General features: G+C 32.3%; 1 protein-coding gene across 1 annotated transcript in view; it reads left to right on the top strand.

The window, feature by feature from the left end:
* Positions 1–17,311, top strand: part of ERCC6L2 (ERCC excision repair 6 like 2) — a 148,295-nt gene that overhangs the window by 34,043 nt on the left and 96,941 nt on the right. The window contains exons 3-4 of the mRNA XM_057721008.1: positions 1,116–1,238; positions 10,751–10,944. Of these exons, the coding sequence (XP_057576991.1) occupies positions 1,116–1,238; positions 10,751–10,944 (317 nt within the window). The remainder of the gene's footprint in view (positions 1–1,115; positions 1,239–10,750; positions 10,945–17,311) is intronic.

The following is a 17,311-nucleotide window of genomic DNA, read 5'->3' as shown; positions in this document are numbered from 1 at the left end:
ATCTGTGGCTGTGGTTTTCAGTTCCACAAGACGAAATACTGCTGATACTGCTTGATACTGCTGTCTGCCCTCTTGTGGAGGAAGCTATCCAAAATCAGTTTTTAAAAGCTTTCAGCTCTTATCTCTTCAAATACTTCTCCTGTACCATTCTTTTTCTTCTATCATTTGAGATTCAATTATCGGTATCCACACCATGTTGAAAACACTATTTTTTTGACAGTTTTTCTAATTCTGTCATCTTTTTTCTTTAGGTTTTAATATTTATATAACTTATTTTCCTAAAGTAATGATCAATTATTTTCCCCCATATATGTGTATACCTCATATGTTTTCCCTCTGGTATTTAAAACAACTCTACCAATATTATTTTTCCTTTTTAACATAATTTTAGTTTAAAGGGATTAGTTTAGTTCAAAGAGATTAGTTTAGTTGCCCAAGGTCACATATCTGCCAGGCAACTAAGGTTGAAATTTGAACGAAGGTCTATTTGTTTAAATATTTCTTGCTCTTCATTATATGAAGTTATATTTCCTTTTTCCCTATGTCTTTTTGTCTTTTTTCACTTGATATTTGGAGAATATCTGTTATTCAGAATGGTGTGTATAATGATGAATTGTCTTAGTTTATCTTAAAATAACATTCTATTATTCCACCTATAAATATTGGATGCAAAAAAATACACAAATTTATGAGCCAAATATTACCCCTGTTAAGGAGTTTATTTTCTACAAGGAAAAAAGAATGTACACAGTTTACTATAATAGAGAATATAAAGAGATAGTTTCCATGAATAGGAATACACAAGAAGGTAACATCTCAGCTGATGAGATCAAGAAATAATTCATTAAGTAAGTAGAACTTATCATGGAAGAGATGGCAATGTTAGAACTTTTATGTATTTATTTTTTACTGCATTTGAGGGTAACTTTTATATTATACATTTATTTGTTAATACAAATAAAGAAAACCAATACTAGTGGTTCATATTATTTTTCTTCCCAGCAAATCTATTTGTACATACTCAAATTGTGATTAATTGAATATGCATGTAAGCAGTAAAATTTTGTCCATCACTATACACAGTGATTGAAAAAGTTGGATTTTTTTCTTCCTAGGTTATTTCATTTTTGGCTGCAGTTTTGGGAAAAAAGGGAACTCGTGAAGATATTGAAAATAACATGCCAGAGTTTTTACTAAGAAGTATGAAAAAAGAACTCTCTTCTTCTACAGCAAAAAAGGTAAGATATCTAGAAATGTTTAATTCATGAAGCTGATATTGCAGAGCATGTGGAAACTTTTAAATGTTATACATTATAGTATATAACATTTAAAAAATAAGAATTTAAAGACATTATTAAATATTTGTTTTATAGACCTAATTTCTGAAGGGTTATCAGTTTCATTCTCAAGTTAGATATGGTTGACTCTAAAAATAGCAAAATGTAATTTCAGTTTGAATTTTGTGGGGGTGTTTTCAGTCTTTTGTTTGGCTAGATTTATGAGACTGATTAATTTGTTAAATTTCCATGAATGTGTATGTAAAGTTAATTGAAGTCCATTTATATTGTGTTTTATTTATGTGAGAATGAAAAGCAGACAGCTGTAGATATTGCTAACAAAGGTGCATCACTGATAAAGTTGCTTATCAGAAAAATTACCTCCTGAAAATATGAAATGTATCCTTCCTATACAAGGAACATCAAAGTTGGAATCAGAAAGGCTAAGTAAGGTCTAGGCTTGTCTCTATCTCTGCCCATGTGACTGTTAGTGCTAGTCATATCCATTCTTCATCTTTCTTCTTTGTAAATGTATATTTATAAATATCTTATACATAGTTCTTATAAAAAATGAGAGGTTTCTAAAAAAGAAATGAAATTAAAAAAAAAAAGGTGTACTACAGGTATGTGTCTAACTTTTATATTGTCCTCAGCATCCTTGAAACTAGATAAAGTTGAAGTGATTTCATGAAATCCTTTTCATATTATGCTGATGAACCCCTTTCTACAAGTTTTAAAACAGTGTCTTCTATATATTTCTTATACATAAGATTGCTGAGAAGTCCAAGTTTACTCTTGTCTATAATTCGGGGCATTTCAGTGTAAAATTTTGAGAAGTATTGGCTTAAGGTATTAATAATTATTATTACTTTAAATTTCCTATTATTTTCAACAGCATAAATGGATTTTTTTCATAAATGAATTCTTAGTGTCAATTTTAATTTGATCCTAAAGAAGTATTATAATTCTTAATGCATTTTAACTTTTCAAGAGTTCAAGTACTGTTTTTAGCTTTGCTTTCAGATTGATATGAGTATGTTGAACCATCCTTGCATCCCTGGAGTAAATCTCAGTTGATGATTGTGTGTGATCCTTTTAATGTATTGTTGAATTCAGTTTGCTGATATTTCATTGAGGATTTATGTCCGTCAGGGATATTAGCCTGTAATTTTCCTTTCTTATGTTGTCGTTGTCTGGTTTTGGTATCAGGGTAAGGCTGGCCTTATAAATGAGTTTGGAAGCATCCCCTCCTCTTTGATTTTTTTGGAAGAATTTGGGAAGAATGGTATTAACTTGGTAGAATTTTCCAGTGACGGTGTCTGGTCCTAGATTTTTGTTTCTTTGGAGGTTTTTGGTTACTGATTGAATCTCCTTACTAATAATTGTTCTATTCAGATTTCCTATTTCTTCATGATTCAGTCTTGGTAGGTTGTATGTTTATAGAAATTTATCCATTTATTTTAGTTTATCTAATTTGTTGGTGTAATTGTGCAGAGTAATTTTTTATTTCTCTGTTTTTATTTGTAATGTCTACTATTTCATTTCTAATTATATTTATTTGAGCCTTTTCTCTTTATTTAGTCTAGTTAAAGGTGTCAGTTTTGTTTATCTTTTCAAAAAACCAACCCTTAGTTTTTCTGTTGTCTCTCTAGTCTCTATTTTATTTATCCTCTCTGATCTTTGTTATTTCTTTCCTTCCACTAACTTTGGGCTTAATTTGTTCTTTTTCTAGATTCGTGAGGTATAAAATTAGCTTGTTTATATGACATCTTTTTTTTTCTTAATGTAGGCATTTATCACTATATACTTCCCTCTTAGAACTTCTTTTGCTGTGTCCCATAAGTTGGGATATGTTGTGTTTCAACTTTCATTTTCCTTAAGATATTTTTTTGTTTTGTTTTTGATTTCTTCTTTGACCCATTGGTTGTTGAGGAGCATATTATTTAATTTCCACATATTTGTGGACTTCTAGTTTTCCCCTCTGATTGATTTCATACCATTGTGGTCAGATAAGATGTTTGATATGATTTCAGTCTTCTTAAGTTTATTAAGACGGCCTTGTGTCCTAACAGCTTGTCTATCCTGGAGAATGTTTCATATGTGCTTTAGAAGACTATGCATTCTGCTGCTCTTGGATAGAATGTTCTGTATGTGTCACTAGGTCCATCTGACCCAACGTGTAGTTTAATTTCAGTTTTTCTTTATTGATTTTCTGTCTGATCCATTGTTGAAAGTGGAGTATTGAAGTCCCCTATTATTTTATTGCTGTCGTTTTTTTCCTCTTCAGATATGTTAATATTTGCTTTATATATTTAGGTGTTTTGATAGCAGGTGTATAAATATTTACAGTTGTTACATCCTCTTGATGAATTGACCCTTTCATCATGATCTTTGTCTCTAAGAATAGCCATCCCTGCTTTCTTTTGGTTTCCATTTGCATGAAATATCATTTTCCATATACTCACCTTCAGTCTATATGTGTCTTTAAAGCTCAAGTGAATCTCTTGTAAGTAGTATATATTTGGATTTTTTTTAACCTATTCAACCACTCTATGTGTTTTGATTGGAAAATTTAATCTATTTACATTTAACATGCCATTACTTCCCATAACCCAGTCCTTCCAACTGCCTGTTCTTTGTTGAGTTTTTGTTGTTGTTGTTGTTTTACTTTGTTGGTTGTTGTCATATTTAGGTTTCTTCTAGAAAAACTCACCTTGTGGATTTTTTTTTTTTTTTGGAAGTTTTATCTTACATAAGTAAAGGATGGATTTCTCAGGTCTTCAAGTTTGTCAGTTCTCATCTGCTCTTGTAGTGTTCTGGTCATCTGATAGTGTCCTTCCAGGCATTTTACCACTGTTATGGATTTATTTTTACATTTGTTTTTTTGTTTTATTAACATAAATAAATGCATGTGTTTAAAACATTAATCATTTGAACTGGAATTTTATAAAGAAAGTTTTTAATGAGATTACCACTGATGTCCTACAGTATTCCCCAGAAGCAAATCCGAACAAAAATTATAATTTTGTGTAATGAAGTTTACAAAAGATAGATTTGTTTTGATCCATTTAAAACTTTTTGCATTTTTAAAAGATAGTCTATTAAATAGCTAGAAGAGCAATAAATTTCTTTACATTTAGTATGCTAATGCCAAAATTGCAATAGAATCCTGAAAATTTAATGTTAGAACTCCTTGAAAAAAATCCTTTTAATGAATTTAAATGTTATAAATTAAGGAGTGATGGGTTTGAGGTATGTATGTGTGATACATGATACATCTGATATATATTTTTAACCTTTTCAAGTGTGAATAAATCATCTCAGAATGTGTGAAATAGATGTTTTGTGCCAAGAATAAATCCCTAAAGGAAAAGATAGAAACTATGTGTTTCAAACATTAATTCTTGGAATGATTCTTTGGATTTCAGCTATTAAGATTGGAATTCAGTCTTTATAAAAATGAATCAAAGTAAGTTCTTTAAGAAATACTACTGTCTGGGACTTCCTAGGTGGCGCAGTGGTTAAAAATCTGCCTGTCAATGCAGGGGACACAGGTTCGAGCCCTGCTCCAGGAAGATCCCACATGCCACGGAGCAACTAAGCCCATGCGCCACAACTATTGAGCCCGGCGCTCCAGAGCCCATGAGTCACAACTATTGAGCCTGTGTACTGCTAACTACTGAAGCCCACGCACCTAGAGCCCATGCTCCACAACAAGAGAAGCCATGGAAATGAGGAGTCCGCGCACCACAACAAAGAGTAGCCCCCACTCAGTGCAACTAGGGAAAGCCTGTGTGCAGCAACAAAGACCCAACACAGCCAACATATAATTAATTAATTAAAAAATACTACTATCCTATATGATAAAACTTTAGAGATTCTATGTAAAGTTCATAATCAGTATTAATGCAGAGAAGGGGGATTTTTCTAGCAATCATAATTCTAGCATCAGATGTAATTGCAGTGGTAATTAAACAAAAACATTTTCCAGTATTTAATTTACTATACACTATTTTTTTAGTTTATTATCTTGCAAATGATGCTACTTGTTTGATTTTTTGCTATTGAGTCCTTTATATATTTTGGATATTAACCCCTTGTTATATACACGATCTGCAAGTATTTTCTCCCATTTGGTAGGTTTCCTTTTCATTTTGTTGATGATTTCTTTTGCTGTGCAGAAGCTTTTTAGTTTTATGTAGTCCTGCTTTTTTGTTTTTGCTTTTGTTGCCTTTGCTTTTGGTGTCAAATCAAGAAAATCATTGCCAGGATGTGAAGGAGCTTACCACCTATGTTTTCTCCTAGGAGTTTTGTGATTTCAGGTCTTACTTTCAAGTCGTTAATCCATTTTGAGTTCATTTTTGTGTATGGTATAAGATAGTGGCCCAGATTCATTCTTTGCAGGTGGCTATCCAGTTTTCCCAGCACCATTTATTGATGTTTTAACAATATCTATTCTTCCATGTGTATGGATTATCTTTCCATTTATTTGTGACATTTTAAATGTTTTTTCATCAATGTTTCATAGTTTTCAGTATACAGGTCTTTTATTTCTTTGTTTAAATTTATTTGTAGTTATTTTATCCTTTTGGATGCAATTGTAAATGGGATTGTTTGCTTAATTTCTTTTTCTGATAGTTTGTTGTTATTGTGTTAAAGTAAAACAGATTTTTGTATCCACTTTGTATTCTGTAACTTTATTCAATTTCTTTATTAATTCTAACAGTTTTCTGGCAGAGTGTTTAGGGTTTCCTGTGTATTTCTATGTCACTGGCAAATAGTGACCATTTTACTTCCTTTTAAATTTGGAATTTTTTCCCCCACTCTGGCTAGGACTCTCAGTACTATGGGAATTAAAGTGGTGAAAAGTAGTCATCTTTGTCTTGCTCCTTGTCTTATAGGAAAAGTTTTTAGCTCTCACCATTGAGTATGATTTTAGCTGTGTGCTGGTCATATATGGCATTTATTAAGTTGAGGTATGTTCCTTCTATACCCAATTTATTGAGTTTTTATCATAAATGGATGTTGAATTTTCTCAAGTGCTTTTTCTGCTCTATTGAGATGATTGTATGATTTTTATTCTTCATTTTGTTAATGTGGTATATCATGAGATTGATTTGCATACGTTGAATCATCCTTGCATCTCTGGGATAAATCTCACTTGATCATAGTGTATGGTCATTTTGATGTATTGTTGCATTTGGTTTGCTAATATTTCAGTAAGGATTTTTGTATTTATGTTCATTAGGTATATAGCCTATAGTTTTCCTTTCTTGTGATATCTTTCTCTGGTTTTCGTATCAGGCCTCATAAAATAGTTTGGAAGCATCCCCTGCTCTTCTGTTTCTTTGAAGAGTTTGAGAGGGATTGGTATTAATTCTTCTTTGAATGTTTGGTAGATTTTACCAGTGAAGTTGTGTAGTCCTGAACTTTTGTTTGTTTGGAGTTTCTTATGATCCTTTTTATATCTGTGGTACCAGCTGTAAGTTCTTCTCTTTTATTTCTGATTTTGTTTGTTTGAGTCCTCTTTTTTTTCTGTTATGTCCAGCTAAAGGTTTGCCAATTTTGTCTGTATTGTCAAAGAATCAGCTCTTAGTTTCACTCAACTTGTCTGTTGTCTTTTTTGCCTCTATTTTATTTCCACTCCAATCTTTATTATTTCCCTCCTTCTACTAATTTTGGGCTTCATTTTTTAGTTTTTGTTTTTCTGGTTCCTTGATGTGTTAAGTTTGGTTGTGTATTTGAGAATTTTCTTGTTTTCTGAGGTAGTCATTTATCACTGTGAATTTTCCTCATTTATGGCTTTTGCTGCAGCCATAAATTTTGGTAGAATGTATTTCCATTTTCATTTGTCTTAAAGTAGTTTTTGATTTCTCCTTTGATTTCTTTGAGTCATTGGTTGTTCAGTAGCATGTTGTTTAATGTCCACAAATTTGTGAATTTTCCAGTTTTTGTCTTGTAATTGATTTCTAGTTTCATACTATTGTCATCAGAAAAGATGCTTGATGTGATTTCAACCTTCATAGATATATTAAGACTTTTTTTGTGGCTTAACATCTGATCTATCCTAGAGAATGTTCCATGTGACTTAAGAATATATTCTGCTGCTTTTGGAATGTTCTGTATATGTTTTAAGTCAATCTGGTCTGAGTCATTTAAGATGCCACAAATATTTTTAAATTTGTCTTTAATATTCTTGCTGGTTGATTTACTGTTCATTTACTTGCTTTACTTATGTTTTCTGCAAATAGTTATAATTTTACTTGTCATTTCCATTCTTATGTTTGATTTACTCTTGTTTAATTGGACAAGATGATATTTATTGTTTTGCTGTCCATTGTTCTAAGTGATGTTGGTCTATAATTTTCTGCTTTGTTAGAATGTTTGTCAAGTTTGGATATTACTATTATGCTGCTTTTCTAAAAAGGATTTGGAGAGGCTCCTAGAGTGGATTCTCAACTTAAATTCCATATATTAAATAGTCACAATATACCAAAGGAAAAGTTATCAATTATGCACAATTAGGGTGTAAATGAATTAGATTTGGCATTTTTGAAAGGATTAAGACTATAGCGGTAATTACAGGGAATATGCTTTAGAACATGCTTTAGAACTTTGAGTTAAATAGCAAATATTCCAATTTTATGGTCTGTAAGTTCTTTCAATATAGGTACATTTTATTTTTCAGTTTGATATCTCACTTCCTCCAAATGTGAAAGTTTTACTTTGGCTCTGATGGTTGATCGTTGTCTCTGAATAGACAGTGCTATTCCTACCTTGCCATTGACACATTCATTATATCATTTATCAGCTGAACACCTCCTCTAAGCATAGCACAAAGTACTGTAGCTACAGTGGTAAATAAGAAAGTTATGTGTCTCAAGGTTATAGGCTTTCTGATTTAAGGTGCTAACATGGTATATCATTGTTGGTTCGGAGTTTTGGAATTACACAGACATGGGTTCAAATACTTAACTTTGCCACTTTATAGCATTATGACCTTGGGTATATTACTTAAGATCTCTACACCTTAGTTTTCTCATCTCTAAAAAGGAAATACTAAATATTTCTACTTTATAGCATTTTTATGTAAAGCCCTTGGGTTAATGTCTGTTAACTACTTTGCACTGTCTTTGGCACATAGTAAGTGCTCAAAAATGGTTCTGGTAATTGTTAATACTATAACTACTTCTACACAAAAATGATCACACATGAAAAACATGTTTGGGTATCTTGTCACAGTCCATAATACATTATTTTTCTAAAGCAATAGTGCACAAAGAATCAATCTTTAAAAGCATGCACCTCAATAATTTAACTAAGCTTGTTGAAAGAGATAAAAGTAATTTCATATTCTGTAGTTGCACTATTAAATGTGGCCTCTGTTGATTTTAATAACTTTAAGTGAGTAAATTTAAATTTTATTTATATTGCATTCTAGATCCAGTTTTATAAAATTGTTTCTTGGCTTCAGAATAAATAGAGTTGCTTTGTGTTTAGTGACTTAGCAGTTGAACACTTCTTTCCATCTTATTGTTTTGGCATCCTTTGCTTAAATAAGGCTTATTAAATTAAGTATTCTTCACAACATGGTAGTAAATACTTCAGGTTATCCCTCTTTTATACTTTCTCTGGACTTTGCAAATGGCATGACTCAATTCTCTTACTATTAAAATGAGTATTAAAATGAGTTATTGATCCATTTGATTTACCTTTCACAATTTCTAAGACCAATAATGTCTATAAGGAATGTCTTAATTTTTAAACTTCTTCTGGAATCTTAGGGCTGATTCTAGGAATCTTCAGATTCATTGGCATCTTTGATGAATGACCCCTCAAGTGGAAAAGTGCTCAGATGGAGTTTAGATAATATTTTCACCTCGTAATATTAAAAAGAAAAAGATTGGGGGGCTGGGAGAGACAATAATTGGGCTTATTACTTGGAGCCCAGATTTTTTATTTGAAGGGAGTAGGAGAGAAATGGAATTCATTGGATATATTCCAAGCCAGTAGATGAAACTATTTGAGATGAATCAAGTGTGATGAAAAAGTACTTATATATGATTGAAGCTAGAGTAGGAAAAAGGAACTCTCACATTTAGTAGGTTAACCTTCTGTTCTTTTTCTTTTTTTCCGTTTCTAAAATAGATTCACATAATTGACATCTTACAGCTGACAAATGGCCCAGCTGAAATGTTTTATAGAAGAGTGTAGGATTTAGAGTAGTATTGTATTATTTTATTTTTTTGTTTGTTAAATTGAAAATTTTCAGTATGTTTAATTAGTGCATCTTTATCAAGTAGGACAGATATAAAACTTTAGAAAAGAAACTTACTTAAAACCCTATTAAAGGTAATAGCTTAGGAATAGTGTTAACAATAAGAGGTAAAAAACATTAAAAATTAAAATGGTTGATGACAGCCGGATTTGGGATTGATTAGTACAGGAAGGGTTGGTGAAACTCCAGAACATTTATTTGAAGACTAAATAGAGATATGTTGTTAATCTTGATGGGTTAGGGCAGAAGTCCCACTTACATGAGTTAAAAGAGAACAGGAGGAGAGTAAGTTGGGAAAGTAAATATTGATAACTCCTGAGGATCATTGCTTTAAAGAAAGTAAATTAATGGGGGATAGCTAGGGAGATATGTAGGTTTAAGAAAGAATTATTGGGGTAGGGATTGGTTTGTTTTTTAACCCTGAGAAGTATATATTAGAACATGTTTGCTTGTGGTTTTATGTGGTCCATTAAAAAGCAAAATTTAATCTTGTTGGACAGATTGGGGACAACTTCTTCAGTACTGATTTTGGTTAACAGGAAGTAATGGGAGCCACTATATAAGTTCAGGGTTTGTCTTTAGGTAAGAACATGGACAGTTCACCCATGGTAATAGGTGGGAGGGCAGAATATATAGAAGTAAGTACAGGTAGATTATTGATCTGGTGATAAAAGAAGAGGAGGTTTTCTCCTAATTGCTTCAATTTTCTAATAAATTTTCCAGGTTATCAACTGATAGTATCTGAGAGAGGGAGAGAGGAAATGGACTAGGAAAGTGAAAGGAAAGAGAGCTCTGGAAGACCATACATTTTAAGAAGAAAACCTGGCCTACTTTGCATATTTCTATTACCTGTGTCGCCCTTGAAGTTATTATTGGGATCCTTATACTCTTTTCTCTGTTGTGGAGGATTATCTTTTACTTTTCTCTCCACTCCTTTTGGGGGGGAAAATAAAAAATAACTGTTCCTTTGGGCAAGGTTGGGTATCTGTGTTTTTTCCTAATAAGAAGCTAAGTAAACAATAAAGTTATTTTTGATGGTCTTCTAAGTCCAGATATATTCAGTTGCTCAGTTGTATTAACACTTATTAACTTCAGTGTCGGAAATCAAAGACTAAGACTATTGATATTCTGGATTTAACTTTGGGGTTCTTTTTCATTTAAAAAATTATATCATAAATTTTTTTTCTTCTTACAGATGTTCTTAATAGTTGCTCCTCTTTCTGTCCTCTACAACTGGAGGGATGAACTGGACACATGGGGATATTTCAGAGTTGCTATTTTGCATGGTAACAAAAAAGACAATGAATTGATTCGTGTGAAACAGAGGAAATGTGAAGTTGCTCTAACAACTTACGAAACAGTGCGCTTATGTCTGGATGAACTTAACAGGTAATTGGAATAATGGGAATGATTGCATTAGTATTCTGCTTATTACATCAATTATATTTATCCCTTTAATTGTGATTTTTTTAAAGCTCTCAATATTTTTTTAGCATGATTTAATTTTTTTCAGTATTATTGAAATAGACAGTTTATAATAGTTAACTTATTTTCTAAGAAGAAAAGCCTGAGTCAGGTATGCTACAGTTCCTTATTTTATTTCTTCTATTACCTTTCCAAACAATGCCTGTTAATGAGTCAGACTTGTCCTAAATCTCTTGTACAGCCTTTTATGTGTATGATACTTCTAGACTAAAACAGTAATGTTCATGAATGATTTTAATTATGGGAGTCTGTTGTGGGTGTAGAGTGCCAAAAAATACATATAGAGTACCACTCTTCCAGTACTGTAGTACCCAAACGAAATGAACTGGATCTTAAGATTTTCGTGGGAAATGGTACTGATGAACTCAGTGGTAGGGGAATAATAAAGATGCAGATGTAGAGAACAGACTTGAGGATATGGGGATGGGGGGAAGGAGAAGCTGGGACAAAGTGAAAGAGTAACATTGACACATATACACTACCAAATGTAAACTAGATGGCTAGTGGGAAACAACTGCATAACGCAGGGAGATCAACTCGATGATTCGTGATGACCTAGCGGGGTGAGATAGGGAGGGTGGGAGGGAGGCACGAGAAGGAGGGGATATGGGGATGTATGTATAAATGCAGCTGATTCACTTTGTTGTGCAGCAGAAACTGGCACAACAGTGTAAAGCAATTATACTCCAATAAAGAGCTGGAGGAAAAAAAAAGATTTTAGTGGAGAATCTACAGACAGGCAAATATGAAGTCATGTGAGTGCTATGATATGGAACAGAGGGTGGTATGGGAGCACATGAGCAACTTGACTGCTGCTGAGTCAAGGAGCTTCCCAGAGAAGATGACCTATGAGCTGAGTGAGACTAGAAGGATGAGTAAAAGTAGGAAAGAGTAGGAAAATAACCCAGGAAGAGGGAACAAAACATTTGCAGAGGCCTTCAGACAACAAAGATCACAGAAATTTTTAATAAATGAAAGCAGTGCTGATGCTTTCTGCATGTAATGAGTGTAACATAGAGTGTAAGGGGAGGTGGCCAGGAGACAACACCAGTGTGGTAAGCAAAGAACAGATCATAAAGAGTATTGAAAGCTGCTTAGAGGATTTTGGTCTTTATCCTTAGAGCAGCAGAGTATCCCTGAGGTGTTTTCAGGAGATTATTATTATGATAAAAATGATCCCATTTGCATTTTATAATTATCCAAGCTGCTCTGTGTGCAGAGTAGAGCCAAGTTGAATGGAGAAAGACCAATTAGGAGGCTTGTTATGAGCTAAATTGTGTCCACTCCAAATTCATGTGTTCAAGTCCCAATTCCAAGAACCTCAGAATGTAACTTAATGTAATTAAGTTCAGATGAAGCCATTAATGTGGAGCCTGAGTTCAATCTGACTGGTTGTCCTTAGAAGAAGAGAAGCAGATACCAGGAACTCATGTACACAGAGGAAAAGACACAGCAAGAGGGCAGAATTCTGTAAGCTCAGGAGAGAGACCTCAGAAGAAACCAAATCTGCCAACACTTTGATCTTGGAATTCAAGCCTCCCAAACTGTTGTGTCTGGCATCTTTTGCTCATCATCATATTTTTGATATTCAGCTATGTTATTGAATGTATCAGTGATCATTCTTTTTTAATGCTGAATTGTATTGGATTTTAGGAATATATCACATTTTGTTACCCATTCATTTAAAGATGGATATTTGGGTTTTCCAGTTTTTGGTTATTATAAGTAAAACTTTAATATTTATATATAATCCTTCTTTTGACATATATTTTAATTTCTCTTGGGTAAATTCCTAAGAGTGGGATTTCTGGGTTATATGGTAAGTATAGGTTTAACTTTAGAAGAAACTGATAAGCCATTTTCCAGAATGGTTGTACCATTCTACTCCAACTAGCAACCTTTTAGAGTTCATTTGCTTCATATACTCATCAATATTTTGTATTGTTAGTCTTTTTGTTTTCAGTTTGTATTCCATTTGCAATGTAATTTGCATTTTTCTGACCTATGTACATTTGAAAAAGTGTTTGTTCTACTGTTGTTGAGTGTAATGGTCTATAAATGTTGGTAAAGTCAGTTTGGTTAGGTGTTGTTCAAGTGTTCTCTATCTTTACTGATTTTCTTTCTAGTTGGTTTACAGTTTCTGAGAGAGAAATGTTGAAATCTTCAATTATAATTATGGATTTATTTCTCCTTTCAGTTCTGTCAGTTTTCAATTCATATATTTTGAAGCTCTGTAATTAGGTACATACACATTGATGATTAGTATTTTTACTTATGAATTGACCCTTTTATCTTTAAAAATGTTCCTTTTTATATCTAATAATCTTAAAGTTTTATCTGATAATAATATATATAATACAGTCTTCTTATGCTTACTGTGTTTATTATTTTCCAAATTTTTATTTTTATCTGTTCTTTATATTTAAGGTGAGTCTCTTGAGGTTAGCATATAGTTGGACCTTGCATTTTTATCCATTTTGATAATCTCAGCCTTTTATTTGGAATGTTTAGTCCATTTATATTTAATGTAATTATTTTATAAAGTTGGATTTAGAGCTACCATTTTTGTAAGCTCTAGGACTTTATTTTACTCCATTCACTGGCTCATAAGTTTGTCTGTTACCATTTCCTGGATGCTGTCAGAAGATAGGAGCAATCTGAGGCATGAAGTTAAATAACTTGCCCAAGCCTACAACAACTAAGTTAGTGGTGGACATGAAATTTAAACCTTGACTTTGGGCTTTTATTCAATGTATTATATAAGAGATAGTCTACAGTTAGATAAATGTAATAAGAAATTCATTTATCATAGCACCAGTCATGTTTTAATTTTTATTTAACAGTCTGCTTCTTTAGACTGTGAGGTCTTTGATACAGGATAATTTCTGTATTTTAGTGCTTATTACACTTCTACTTATAATGGTGTTAAGTGGTTATTTTCTGTGATGTAAATATTAAATAAAAATTCTAAAGTAAAGTTATGTAAATATAAATTGTTTCTGTGCAAAATTAGAAAAATCAAATATTTCAGTTTTTGTTGTATTTAGTTTTCCTTTATTTGCTTGAATGGTTTTAACAAATATTCAAAATAACTTATATTCAATCTGAGTAAATATTAAGTATTTTTGTAAGAATGCTCTATATGATAGACCAGGATTAAACATTTATCATAGATAATCCACAGAGTAGATAAACACTTCATGAGTGAGTTGTATCTCTTTTTGTTATCACTATTATATTTTATTTCATTTTTATTTTTATCAAAGTTATATATACATATTATTTAAAGAGCCGTATATGACCACAGTTTACTCCTGTCTGCCACCCCCATTACCTGTTCTTCAGAGATAGTCTTCCTAGTTTTTACTTTCATAACTCAAAGAACACGTTCGTGCTACACCTTAAAATATTTCTTTTAAGCTTTCAATTTCCTCTTAAGAAAAAAATGAGGATTTTGCTGTATTTTTCCCTTCTTTTGCTTACTTTATAGTGTCTTGGCTAGGCCATTTTGTGGAACAGGGAATAGTATATAGGAGCTCCAACAATTTCTTAAAACAGGCTGTTGAACATTTACCTAACTCCAGTTTCCAGAGGCATCTGGTGCTACCATTTAAGAGCTCAATAATATGAATCAGATTGCTTCTTGGCTTTCTCCACTGCTGGCATGGGATATGCCTTCCTCTGTTTTTATAAGTTACCTTGTTCATCTTCTTTCCTGCTTTTAAAATTTCGTGACTGTTTTCTCCTCTTTGCCTTTGTTCTTGATCTCTTATCCTTTTTCAACTTTATATTAAGAAAGTGATCAAACCTATAGAAAAATTGAAGTAATAGTACCTAAAAATCCACATACTCAACACCTATATTCACCAGTTGTGTGTGTGTGTGTGTGTGTGTGTGTGTGTGTGTGTGTGTGTGTGTGTGTTGGCAAGATTTAAGTTAATATGTGTGTGTTGACTACTAAGTCTGTATAGTCTCTTCTAACCTAGAACATTCCCTCAACTTTATTTTTTTATTATAAGACACTTTGAGGGGACTAGGCCAGTTGTCTTTTAGGATGTCTCACATATTAGATTTGTCTGATTGCTTTCTCAAGGAGTTGTATATTCCTCTAACATATGTATTTTTGTAAGCTGATTTTGGTCTAAAGGCTTAATTAGATGCAGACATTTTTGACCAGAATACTTCACAAATGATGCTGTGGACTTCATATTACATTACTTCAGGAGATATTAATGTCAAGTTGTTCTACTATTAATGTTGCGAAGTTTGTCCCATAGGCTAAGGAGGTGATCATTAGATCTCTCTATTGTAAAGATACATTTCTCCCTTTACAATTAGAAGTAATTTGTAGGGTTATGCTTTGCTACCATTTGAATATTCTGGTTCTTCAATCTTTTACTTAGTGATAGTAGCATACAGAAATTATTCTTGCCTGAATCAGTTATTTTATTGAGTTTGCAAAATAATGTTTTCCTAAATTTATCATTTCTTCTATACTTATTAACAGCATTCTCCTAAAATATGAAATTAACTACAATTTCAGCTGGCAGTGAAAGGTGAATGCTTGATTCTTTTGCTTTAATTTCTAATTTTCAGACTAACACATTGGTACAATGGTCATCCACAATGATAGCAATGTTTCTCTCCCACTCCCCAACCCCGTTTTTTTGAGTATCACTGTGGACTCGTAGATTATTGAGGTACAACTGACATGCCACAGAATGTATCCATTTTAAGTATAGAATAGTTTTCAGTAAATTTATAAATTGTGCAATTATCACCACAATCCAGTTTAAGAACATTTCCATCACCTCAAAAAGTTTTTTGTTTTCAGTCAATCTCCGGACCCATCTCCATTTCCAAGCAACCACTAATCTGCTTTCTGTCTCTATTAGATTTGCCTTTTCTGGAAATTTCATATAAATTTCATACAATATGTAGTCTTTTGTATCTGGCTTTGTTCACTTAACATGTTTTTGAGGTTCACCCTATAGCATGTTTCAATAGTTTATTCCGTTTTTTGGCTGAACAGTGCTATTGTATATGTATAGTTTATTTTGTTTATCCAGTGGATGGATGTTTGGGTTGTTTCCAGTTTTTGGCTATTATGAATAATGCTGCTGTGAACATTTATGTACAAGTCTTTGTGTAAATGTAAATTTTCATTTCTCGTGGCTAGATACCTAGGAATGGAATTGCTGGGTGGTATGAGGAAATTAAATTTTTAAGAAACAGCCAAATTGTTTAAAAAAAATAGCTGTACTTCCCCAAAAGCAGTGTGTGAGGTTTCCAGTTTCCCTTGCCAATACTTAATATTTCAGTCTTTTTTGATTGACAGTCAAATAGGTTTGTGGTGGTATCTCTTGGTTTTGTTCTGTTTTTGTTGTTGTTGTTGTTTTCTTTTGCATTTTTCTGATGATGATGAACTTTTTTATGTGCTTATTTGTCCTTTGTATATTTTCTTTGGTGTAATGTCTATTAAAATCTTTTACCCATCTTTTTAATTGGATTGTTTTAAATTCTGTTGAGTTATAATAGTTCCTTATATAATTCTGTATACAAGTTTTTTTTATCAGGTTATGAGTTACAAATATTTTCTGCCAGTCTGTAGTATGTTTTTTCATTTTCTTAATGGTATCTTTGGAAGAGCAAAAGTTTTTAACTTTGATGAAGTCCAACTTATCAACATTTTTTTATTAACTATGCTTTTGGTGTCATATCTAAGAAGTTTTTCCCTAACCCAGAGTCACAAGATTTTTTCCTACATTTTATAACTTTTATAGTTTTAGCTCTTATATTTAGGTCTGTGATCTATTTTGAGTTAATTTTTATATATGGTGTGAGGTAAGGGTCTAAAATAAATTTTTTTCATAGAACTCCTGGGTTTTTATTTATTCAATGTTTTATGCTACCGTATAGTCATTATTCTTAATGATGCTTACATTGTCTAATTAGTCTGGCCCCTGTGTCCTTTGGACGTGACCCTGTTTGTCTTCGAATACATCTGTGCTTTCTCACTTGCCAGTATTTCCCCTACTGCACACCTGAAATCAACTATTTCTCCATGGGGCTCTGCATCCTTTTAGTGGATTGACCACTGTGATTGTTCATTGCTCCTGGGGTAACAATCAATTCTAAACCTTTTTAGCAGACAGAGTTATGTAGAACAACTTTTTAAAATCATGAGTTTATATTGATATTGTGTCATTCACACTTAAATTTTTCATTTCTAATTAAAATACTGATATTCACTTAGGATATTGCTTCTTTT

The sequence above is a fragment of the Hippopotamus amphibius genome, chromosome 2 (genome assembly GCF_030028045.1).
Source record: "Hippopotamus amphibius kiboko isolate mHipAmp2 chromosome 2, mHipAmp2.hap2, whole genome shotgun sequence".
In the NCBI taxonomy this organism is placed as follows: Eukaryota; Metazoa; Chordata; class Mammalia; order Artiodactyla; family Hippopotamidae; genus Hippopotamus; species Hippopotamus amphibius.
The sequence above is the reverse complement of the archived record's forward strand: the minus strand, read 5'-3'. Positions and strand labels throughout refer to the sequence as shown.